General features: G+C 29.0%; 1 protein-coding gene and 2 long non-coding RNA genes across 3 annotated transcripts; all 3 read left to right on the top strand.

Annotated features, from left to right (window-relative positions):
• The first annotated feature begins 302 nt into the window (after window positions 1–302).
• Window positions 303–593, top strand: LOC135925186 (uncharacterized). Its single transcript, XR_010571568.1, has 3 exons — window positions 303–375; window positions 419–523; window positions 563–593. It is a non-coding gene; the product is annotated as an uncharacterized LOC135925186 (long non-coding RNA).
• Window positions 594–5,237: 4,644 nt separating this feature from the next.
• On the top strand, window positions 5,238–8,372 carry LOC135924381 (uncharacterized). Its single transcript, XM_065459437.1, has 3 exons — window positions 5,238–5,338; window positions 5,470–7,717; window positions 8,352–8,372. The coding sequence occupies exons 1-3, from the start codon at window positions 5,238–5,240 to the stop codon at window positions 8,370–8,372; spliced, it is 2,370 nt and encodes a 789-aa protein (XP_065315509.1).
• Window positions 8,373–9,040: 668 nt separating this feature from the next.
• Window positions 9,041–9,815, top strand: LOC135925231 (uncharacterized). The gene is made up of 6 exons (XR_010571587.1): window positions 9,041–9,073; window positions 9,119–9,196; window positions 9,244–9,306; window positions 9,351–9,476; window positions 9,533–9,614; window positions 9,666–9,815. It is a non-coding gene; the product is annotated as an uncharacterized LOC135925231 (long non-coding RNA).
• The last annotated feature ends 798 nt before the right edge of the window (window positions 9,816–10,613 follow it).

Raw genomic sequence — 10,613 nt, 5'->3', positions numbered from 1 at the left:
TTTATTGTACAGATAAAAAATCTCCGCATCTAATATTAATATATCAAAATCATTTCAAAAAATAAAATAGCACCTACTGGATTTAACAAAAATTTAGATCATTTAATAAATTAACCTCATTTCCAAACCAATTATTTTTCTTACTTTTGCTAGATCATTCGAAGTAATAATACGCAAAGAATATAAATTTAAAATAAAATATAACAAAGTATAATAACACAGCTATAGCATAGGGTAAGGCATATAAAGAGGAAAGAGATTAATTAAACCAAAAATTTAAAATTGCAGAAGCGCTGTTTAACAAATAATGTCATATGGATGTCTATCCCATTTGTACATAAAAACCATATGTTAATTTAAAAATTTTATAAATCGGTATGCAAAAATCTTCTAACAATGTTTTAAATAAGCCATTTAGAACTCCTCTAAAACGGAAACGGGTATCTCAAAATATAGAAGAATTAGAAAAAGAACTAAATGAGATAGAAGAAAAAATTAAAGAGTTTATAAAAATTGGATACAAGTAATATATTTTTTTAAAATATATAATGTTTAATTATAGATTAGATAAATCACAAATATATATGAACTTGTTGCATGAGTATAATGATATTAAAGATATAGGTCTCAAAATATTTGGAGAATTGGCTAGATATAAAGGTGTAACCATAAAGGAAATATACAAAACATTTGATATGGATATCGTTGATTAAATAAATTTTCTAAAATATTTTATATGCACTATTGAAATGAATGCATTGATAATATGATATGTATATAATCTTAAAAGAAGAAGAAGTCTCTAATAGTTATATATTTTAAAAGAAATTTTTTTAACTTAACTAAAATAATGTAATAAAATTTTTGATAATTAATTTCCTCTATTAAATTTATATAAATAAACTATATGCACCCCCCCCCCTCTTCCACTAATCATCTTTTAATTGTTCTATGTTGATCCTTATTTAAAATATATTATATGCATAGGTAGTGGGGGCTTTTAATTTTTACACAGGACAGTCAATATTTAGTTTAAATATTTATAAAGTAAAGTAGATTTTTTATTTATAAAAAAATTTGCTTTAATAGTTTTTAATTGCTAAGATATTTTAAAATATTACAATCATCTTTTTAAAACAACAATTATTATTTTTTGCCTAAACCCATTCCCTCTTCAATTTTTTTTCATGATTTCTTGATATTTAATGGTATCAAGTAAAAAATTGAACCATATACATTAGTTTTATTATTCAAATTTTGTATGGCATAAGCTCCATGTAAGTTCCTGCATTTCTCACATAAAAATGATAATTTTTCTTACACAATGCTTATTTATCTGCTTATTAGATGGTATTAATTCATGCCTGCATAGACTAATCATTATTAATACACCTTAACTTGCAACAGCTTAGACAGATATTCTCTAGGACTTGGTTGGATTTGGACTTTGAATATAAATTTATTTAGGATTAAACTAAACTTGGTCTGGTCCTCAGCTTTGAAATTATTTTGTTTTTCTTATATTTTTATAAATATTTTAAGAATAACACAAAATAATTTGTATCAGAGTAAGATCTATTTCTAAAATAAAATTTCAGATTTGATCTTGAAAATAAATACTCAAATTTAATTGGTTGGACAATTTTTATTATCTATGATTTGGTAGACTGAAAATAGCTCAAAAATGTTCGTCTATATCATATTACATTATTCGAAGAAAAAAAAATTGGATAATTCAATTAGATCAGATTCTTTCCATGTTTTATCAAATATACTGTAGCAATAGTTATTTAAACCTTCAACAGATTAAACTCATTTTGTGAATGATACACCTAGGGTTTAGCAAATTTTCAAAAAATTATTTATAAATATAAATACTTAATACCTATAAAATATTTTCAAAAAAATTATTTAATACAAATATGACGAATTGCATAAATATACTATAACTAATACTTTTTGTAAATCGATTATCTTAGTACCATACTATCAGATTTTTTTAAATTAAATAATATTTTTACTAACCATTTTCTGGAAATCTGTAGTAATATGTAAACATTATAAATAATATATTTATTATTGCAGCTAGTGTTGTTAAACGGCTCGTTTTGAGTCGATTTTAAAAACGGCTAACTCAATATTTTATCCAAAAAAATATTACCCAAGCTTGAAGATATTTTTCATTGAAAGAACAAAGGTTTAGACATTATATCGAAATCTTGAGTCAGGCAATATTTTTTCTGGTCAAAATATTGAGTTAGCCGTTTTAAAAATCGGCTCAAAACGAGCCGTTTTAACAACACTAATTGCAGCAGTAGCATATCACATAAATAATGTTATAATTGCGATTATAATAAATATCACTGTTTGCAGAGCAAAGAATAAATTGCTGGAAAAAGAAATCGCTCCATTTATAATTTTGGTTTTATTTTTAGTAGATATTACATTTAGCTTTCACTATGTTATTAATTTTTGATGATATTTTGAAAAAAAAATTTCATTCATAATTATCAAATTGCATTCATAAGATTTGATGTTGTCACAGAATCCCTATAAAAATGTCTTATAGACATAATAGCTTAATATAGAAACTCCTTTTCTTCATTTACTATATCCTCATAATCTTTAAAAATAACTTGTGTTTTTCATTCGGTAATACTCATTTTAGAAATTAAATGGATTTAAAATAGAGATGTTAATTAGCTTACTCTGGTTGAAAATATAATATAATTATTAAATGTGTATTTAATATAATTTAAAAAAGGTATTTGTATTTGTCAGAAGATCGTGATATCGTAATAAATATAAAATGCTTTTTTTATAATTTAAAAAACAAATACTAAATTTTGTAAAATATTCAAATAAATACTAAATACAAAAAAAGTATTTGTATTTATTATTTAAATACATGTATCCACCTTACTACCCAACCCTGGATATGCCAGCCATGTACATATTATATTTTGGCCCCTATTTTTCTTTATTTTTTGGTTCTTATCCATCTGTTGTTATTGCTGTAGATAGATAACAAGCTTTCACATATCCTTATGAGCATCATTACTCTGATAATATATAAGAATAACTAGGAGGAAAAATTGGCATCAAATTATAACTCCAGATCCTCCAGCTTTCAAAGTTAAATTTTTTTGGTATGTTCCCCCCTTGATGTATAAATTGTAATTTTTTTGAAGGTTTAAGTAGGATATAACTAACAGTTATTTATTTAATATAATTGGATTCTATTAATAATATAACTGGTGATTTCACTTTTCCCCCTTAAATAATTTATCATGCCACATTTATCCTCATCTCAATTAACTTCCTCACACTTACTGTCATAATTTGAATTTTTAGAGTAAAAATGATTAATTGGAGACCAATATATTGACAGAAAATAATAACTGAATGTAAAATAAGACCATTGATTTATATGCACACCGTGTCTTGCCATTTTACTAGTAATAGCAAAAATGTCAAAAAAAAGTGAAACCCTTTGTTTCTAAAAAAACAGTAAGATATCCTTAACCAAAAATTGCTCTGTATTTTTCAAAAATATACTTATTTATTTTCACAAAAATCTTCCTTCACCAAAATGTCAAATTCTATTTTTATTACCAAATAAACACATGTTAATAAATTTATTCGTCTATTATTTATGTTTAAATTTCCCAATCCAATCTTTGCATGTGTATGAACATATGCAAAATCAAGTCGCCTTATGATTTCGCACTGATGTCTCCAATAAAGGTAACACATTTCCGATAGATAGCAGTTGTTTTAGAAAAAAGACTCGGCCAATAATAATTTTGCCCAGCCAATAAATAGTTATGTAAAAATATTCTGGCCCGACCTTAAAATATTTTACATAAAGGAGTACAGATTTTTATACCCCTCATTAACAGTTAGCGCGAATTCAGGGATGAGTATACAAAAATACAGCGTACTTAGTATACTTCGCTTCGAATTTTTGCTTTGAATGCTGGGTATCCCCTCTTTCAGTTAACGCGATTTCGCGACGGGGAATATAAAAATTTATTAATGAGGAGTTAGGCAAGATATATCCATTCTAGGAGCAATATAATGGAAAATAGTTTAAATTAATTATTTCTTCAAAATATATTCCTGAAATTATTAATAAATTGGCTCGACTGGGGATATTAAATTTAATCTTATTTTAAACCAAACTACATGAGAAAATCTCAATTTATTATTTCAATTCGCGCCTTTTTATTTTAGATATATTCAATACCAACTACTTTGCTTTTGGTATTACTTTTTGAAATCATATTTCTTGATCTTCATTCCCCTCAAACATAAACATCAATCTGCTAACTCAAGCAGTAATAAAACGGATTAATAAACTTAACTTACTTTTTATTCCAATAATCACATAACCAAATGACCATTTCTTGCCATTAACTTAATTTCTAAAAAATAATAAAATTCAATATATGGCCAACAAAGCCAAATAATTTTTATATAATTGTCAAAAAATTCAAATAGAAATCTTTCGATACATTATGGTTTCGTTTTGTGAACACAATTATGAAATTGTATTTTATTTTTAGTGTTTTAATTTTCTAAGTGTTTTAATGGAATTTTTAGCAAATTGGAATTTTAAAAAAATATACTATAATATTCTTATTATATATTGACGTGGTAATGACAATCTAACATATCAAAATTACTTATTCTTATTATCAAAAATGTCTATGTAATTTCAAAATATAACCCTAAAACTTATTTTTGTATAATTTGCGCCTAAGATCTTAAATTTGCAATATATTAACTTTTTCATATAAATATATATATTTTAATGCTTTTTTACTATTTTCATATAAATTTATGTGAAATTTTTAGTGCTGTAAACATTTCTAAAAAAATCCAACCTGTTCAGCGTTCATTGACAAAAGTCAAACGTGTTCACGTTCACTTTCAAAAAAAGGAAGCGTTCATGTTCAAAATTTTATGAATTTTTTTTAAAATATAATTTAATATAAATAAATGTCTTATAGCCATGTTAAAAAATAATATAGTTTTATTTTGATAATATAATTATAATAATTAATCCTTTTTTTATTTGAAACCTCTCATATTGAGCACCTTTCTCGCTCGTTGCTCGATTTTTCTGACATACACATTCATCATTCCTTTGCTATTTTTGCACATCAATCAACAGACCTCTCACAGGTGCTTTTGCTTTATTATTGGCAGCATTTTTTTTATTTTTTATACCTATGGCCATTCCCCACGAACGCAGAATCTGCCCATCCTGCATGAAACAAATACATCTAACAAATGATGGAGAATTTTTTGTTCATGGACCAATCTCTAACAGGTGTCCGCATTCAAAACACACGCCTCTTTATCAGATCACTTACTGGCTTCCCCCCCTCTCATAGATTCTCCCTTAAACCAAGTAATTGGTGCCTCATTCTCAGATATTTTTCTTAACTCCACAAAACCAAGTATCATAACGAGAATACCCAAAGGAGCGAGAATACAAGTAGCTAAATCTCTCAGCAACTGCATATCTTCTCTTTTGCAAAATTTTAACAAAGAAGAAGAATGGTTAAAATTTTTAAACTTTGGGTACAATACTTTCAAAATACCTGACATATCACTCCAAAAATCATTAACTCAACAAATAAAAGATGCCTGTTTAAACATCAACACTCATCTTCATGAGTCCCAAATCTTCAGACATCCCATAAACAAAAAAAAAATAACCCCACTTCAACAAAAAGCCTCATTGATTTCGAAGAAAATTGACAGTCTTAATATCAATGGGGCCCTCAAACTCATTTCAACCAATGACACTCTGGCGGAATCCAATTTAGAAACCTTAATTAAGCTTCGATCAAAGCATCCCACAACAACATTTATGCCAATATTGCCCCAACCCTTCTCCCATTGTGCAGCAGATTTCACACAGGAAGAAGTAAGGAAAGCAATCCTATCTTTTCATCGGGATTCGGCTCATGGTCTAGATGGGATTAGACCAATTTTTTTACAGGACATTACCTCTCCTGTGATCTGTACACAGGTTTCAATTCTCACTAAAATCACAAACTTAGTCAACAAAATCCTAAATGGAGACGTACCCAGCTTTATTACCCCCTTACTATTCGGTGCCAGACTCATCGCACTCCAAAAACCAAACAAGGACATTCGGCCCATCGCCATTGGTTCAACTTACCGTAGATTGGTCGCTAAATTAATCGCATCTAGAATCAAACACGATGCCGCACACATTCTAAGCCCCTATCAACTTGGTGTAGGGATACCTGGTGGGTGTGAAGCTGCTGTGCACTTAGCAAGAATTCACCTTGAAAATAACCCAAAAAACGAATCCATAGTAAAAATTTACAACACTCTTTCGCGCAACACGTTCCTACATTCAACTTGCTTCCATTTCCCAGCTTATACCAAATTTCTTTTCTCTTGCTACCAATCACCAACAATCTTACAATTCAACAAAGAAAAGATACTTTCTGTTGAGGGTATCCAACAAGGTGACCCTCTCGGATCCCTTCACTTTAGTCTTGGAATCAATGACATGATAAAATCAATAAACTCTTCAAGTACTCTATCGCTCCACGCTTGGTATATTGATGATGGAATCTTGAGTGGTCCCAGTAGTGAAATTGCCAAAGCAGTCACCATAATTAAAGAAATGGGCACAGCCATTGGACTTTCGCTTAACCAGAGCAAATCTGAATTCTCACTTTTAAATTCTAATGCTCCCAACACTCACGATTTCAAATTCACATCAAGCGTTGAATTAACACATCTAGGATCGCCTGTTGGAGGACACGAGGCAATAAGCACCTTTCTTCATTCCTCACTTGACATACTCCTTAAACTGGAGGACATCTTTACACTTCTTCCATCACACAAGTCCTTTTTTTTGCTAAAAAATTTCTTTTTTATACCAAGGATTCTTTACGCACTTCGGTCAACTCCAATTTTTAAATATCCTATTCCTCTCCAAACTTATGAAAAAGGAATAAAGGACTTAACCGAAAAAATAGTAAATATCAGATTCAACGAAACTGCTTGGGCCCAAGCAACTCTTCCAACCAAATTTGGTGGTCTCGGCATCAGATCTCCACTTGACTTAGCAACAACTACTTTCATATCGAGTAGTCTCTTGACAAAGCCAATAACCACCGCCCATAATTCTAAAGAAGACCTTTCCTTAATCGTTGCTATGGATATTTGGAAAACAAGGATCAATGCTGATTCTCATCCCCCCACAACCCATAAACAGAAAGACTGGGATGCACCAGTGGTTGCTCGCTGCGTTGAAACTCTCTTATCTAGCATGCAATCTACCGACCGCACCCTATTCTCTTCCTTGCTCAATGGTACGGGACATGAGTTTCTTGAGGCCATCCCATCTACCAATCTTCAGCTTCAACTATCCAACAATGAATTTACCCATGCCATCGGCATTCGTCTAAATTGTTCCATCACTCACCCCCACATCTGCTCAGGGTGCAACTCGCCAGTTGACTCGAAGGGTAGACATAGTTTACATTGTCGCTCCTGCAATGGACGATTCATCAGACACAAGCAATGTAATACAATCATCCAACATGCTCTGAAATCCGCCCAAATTCCTTCCACGTTAGAACCACAGGGTCTTTTTAGATCTGACGGTAAACGTCCTGATGGGATCTCTCAAATCCCATGGAGGAGAGGCCAACTTTTGGTATGGGACTATTCCTGTATTGACCCCTTGGCCCCATCCAACCACGCCATCAACATCCTTGACCAGAAGGAACAACTTAAAATTTCTAAATACACAGAAATAATAAACGATCATTGCTTCATCCCAATCATATCAACCACTCTTGGCACCTTCGGCAAACTCGCCTTAGCATTTTTCAAAAAATTAGGATCACAAATCAGCAAACTCTCAGAAGAACCCCGAGAGGGTTTTTTTCTTCGTCAACGATTATCCATAGCGATTCACAAAGCTAATTATATCAGTTTCTATGGTAGCCTTCTAGCCAAAGAGCTATCATAGAAAACGCTTACGTCCCTTTTTCATTTTTGTTTCCCTGCGTCACACCATCTCCGTTCTTTTTTTAATAGTATTATTATATATTTTTCAAACATTTTTAATTATACAAATAATACATTGAACGTTAAAAGTAAAACTTATATACGTAATTTAAAAATATCATGTAAACTATTTGTAAATTAAAAAGTAAAATAAATATATCATGAATATAAAAAAAAAATAATATATAATATAGCGAATAAAAAGATATTTTTATTTATAAAAATTTTTCCTTATTAATTTTTAATAACAATTGTTTTTCAAAATTTTTATCTTATAGACAGGAATGCTTGGTAGTTAATACGGTATTAGCTATACTAAAAATGAGCTCTACAGAGGCAGATAAGGGGAATGCGGTTACATAAACAACTCATTTAATGTGGGGAATTTATTAAAACATTTATTGTTTTGTCCTTTGCTTCAAAAAAAGATAAGCTATCCTCAGTGACCCCTACAACGGGGGGGGGGGGTCCGAAGCAACTGCTTCTATAAATTTCTATGGGGGTACTTTTTTAAAAAAATTTTTATTTTTTTTTTAAATTTTTATGGTCGATGTTTAGCAAATTAGTTTGTTATCCGATATTTCTTATCATAAAATTATTTTTCCACTTTCAAGATTTGGCGCAAAATTAAAATTTTATCAAAGGGAATAGTAAAAATTTAAATATTAAATCTTATATATAATCATTTATAATTTTTAGATCATTGTCAAAATATGCCCAAAAATATTAACCAAAAAAAATATAAATGCTTGATTAAAATTGTACATATCATAATATAAGATATGATAAATAGACAGATCATATTAGAAAAAGATATGGTGGGCTTAATTTTCACGATATAAATAAAAGCTTTGAAATAGTAGCTTTTAAGAATATTTCTCAAAATTGGACAAATAGCAAAGTAATTTTTTTATTAAATATATAATTGTTTATACTTATTTATAAAGGGTATTAAAACACAATTTAAGGAAAAAGAAGTAAAAATTGGCAAATCAATGCTGTTGGATAATAAATATTTTTATTAATATGATTATTTTTTTAAAAGTGTACTAATAATGAAAATATGTTAGAAGAAAATATTATATCTGACTCTGATAATGATCATAAAATTGGTGAACCAGAAGTTATTTTATTATTCTTATTTTTTATCTACTCTAATATTTTTTATAGGCAGACATAGAGTAGAGATTTGACAATGATGAAGAACAAGTAATACCTATTATCTCTCTACTGGTAATAAATATCAATTTATCTTTAAATTTTAATGAATACAACAGGAAGAAAAACAAATTACACCCATTAAGATTAATCTGAGTATGGCTATGGAACAAGAACAAGGTGAAGAACCACAACCAAAATTTTTATTAAAATACAAAAGTAATACCATAAAGAATTATTTTCAAGTACAACATTTAAAAAAATATTTATTATTAGATTATATTTGTTTTAAAATTAATAGGCAAAAGATATTATTTTAAAAGATACTTCAATGTCAATGTCTACTCACTCTTTTTCAGCTAAAGAAAAAGTTCAAGAAAAAAGTAATATAATATTTAAATAAATATAAATTTATAATTATTATCATGTCAAAGATAAATATTATGGACACTACTACAGTTACAGAAGATATTATCATGTCAAAGATAAATATTATGGACACTACTACAGTTACAGAAGAGGATCAACATCAAGAAGAGATGCCATCTGGATCTGGTGTTGTGGGATTGATAATAATGGAGAATAATGAGTTATCAAGATCAGCAAAAGAAGTTAAACCCCGATTTAATGTGAAATATGTTATGTTTATTTTATCTTCCCTCCCCCTCCATTTTCTTAGGAATCAAATGATCCCATCAATATTGTTGGAAAAAGAATTGACAAATTTATAATTGATCAATATCTAGAATTAGGAGCTCTCCAACCTAAACATTATTTATTCCCCAAAGATATTAATAAAAGAAACAGATCCTTTAATGAAAGTTTTTATGATATTAATAAAAGAAACAGATCCTTTAATGAAAGTTTTTATGAGAAAACTAATATTGACAAGAGCAAAGTTGCTAGAAATTGGATTACATATAGTATTAAAATGAATAAAGATTTTTGCTTAACATGTCTATTATTTGGAGGTCCACACTCAAATTCAAAATGGACATGTGAAGGTCTTAATATATGGAAAAATCGTGATATTATTGTGCATGAATCTTCACAGGCACATATGATGGCCGATTATGGAAGGCTTTCTCACAATAAAAATTCCATATTACAATTTATAATACCCCAAAAGGAATGTGTCGATAATAACCGTTATATCGTTAGAATAATAATAAGATGCCTAGGATATTTAATATCTCGCAATCAAGCCTTCTGGGGGAACAGGCAACAAGATGGCAAAATGATGAGCATTATTAAACTTATTGCAGATTCTGAGCCTGTTCTTAAAATGTATATACAAGATAATGAAGAAAGAAGAAGTGAGAAAAAAATTAAGGGATTAAAATCTAAATTATATACAAATCTGTTATCATATAATAATATAA

This window comes from Gordionus sp. m RMFG-2023, chromosome 2, assembly GCF_954871325.1.
Source record: "Gordionus sp. m RMFG-2023 chromosome 2, tfGorSpeb1-WG-v2, whole genome shotgun sequence".
NCBI classification, from domain to species: Eukaryota; Metazoa; Nematomorpha; class Gordioida; order Chordodea; family Parachordodidae; genus Gordionus; species Gordionus sp. m RMFG-2023.
This window is presented reverse-complemented; position numbering and strand designations above follow the sequence as displayed.

What these genes read in the sequence shown, in the direction of transcription:
- LOC135924381 (XM_065459437.1), top strand. Translation starts at nt 5,238, where the DNA reads ATGGCCATTCCCCACGAACGCAGAATCTGCCCATCCTGCATGAAACAA. An exon ending in CATGGACCAATCTCTAACAG is followed by an intron (nt 5,339 to 5,469) that starts GTGTCCGCATTC and finishes CACAAAACCAAG; the next exon opens with TATCATAACGAGAATACCCA. An exon ending in GGAGGAGAGGCCAACTTTTG is followed by an intron (nt 7,718 to 8,351) that starts GTATGGGACTAT and finishes TTTATCTTATAG; the next exon opens with ACAGGAATGCTTGGTAGTTA.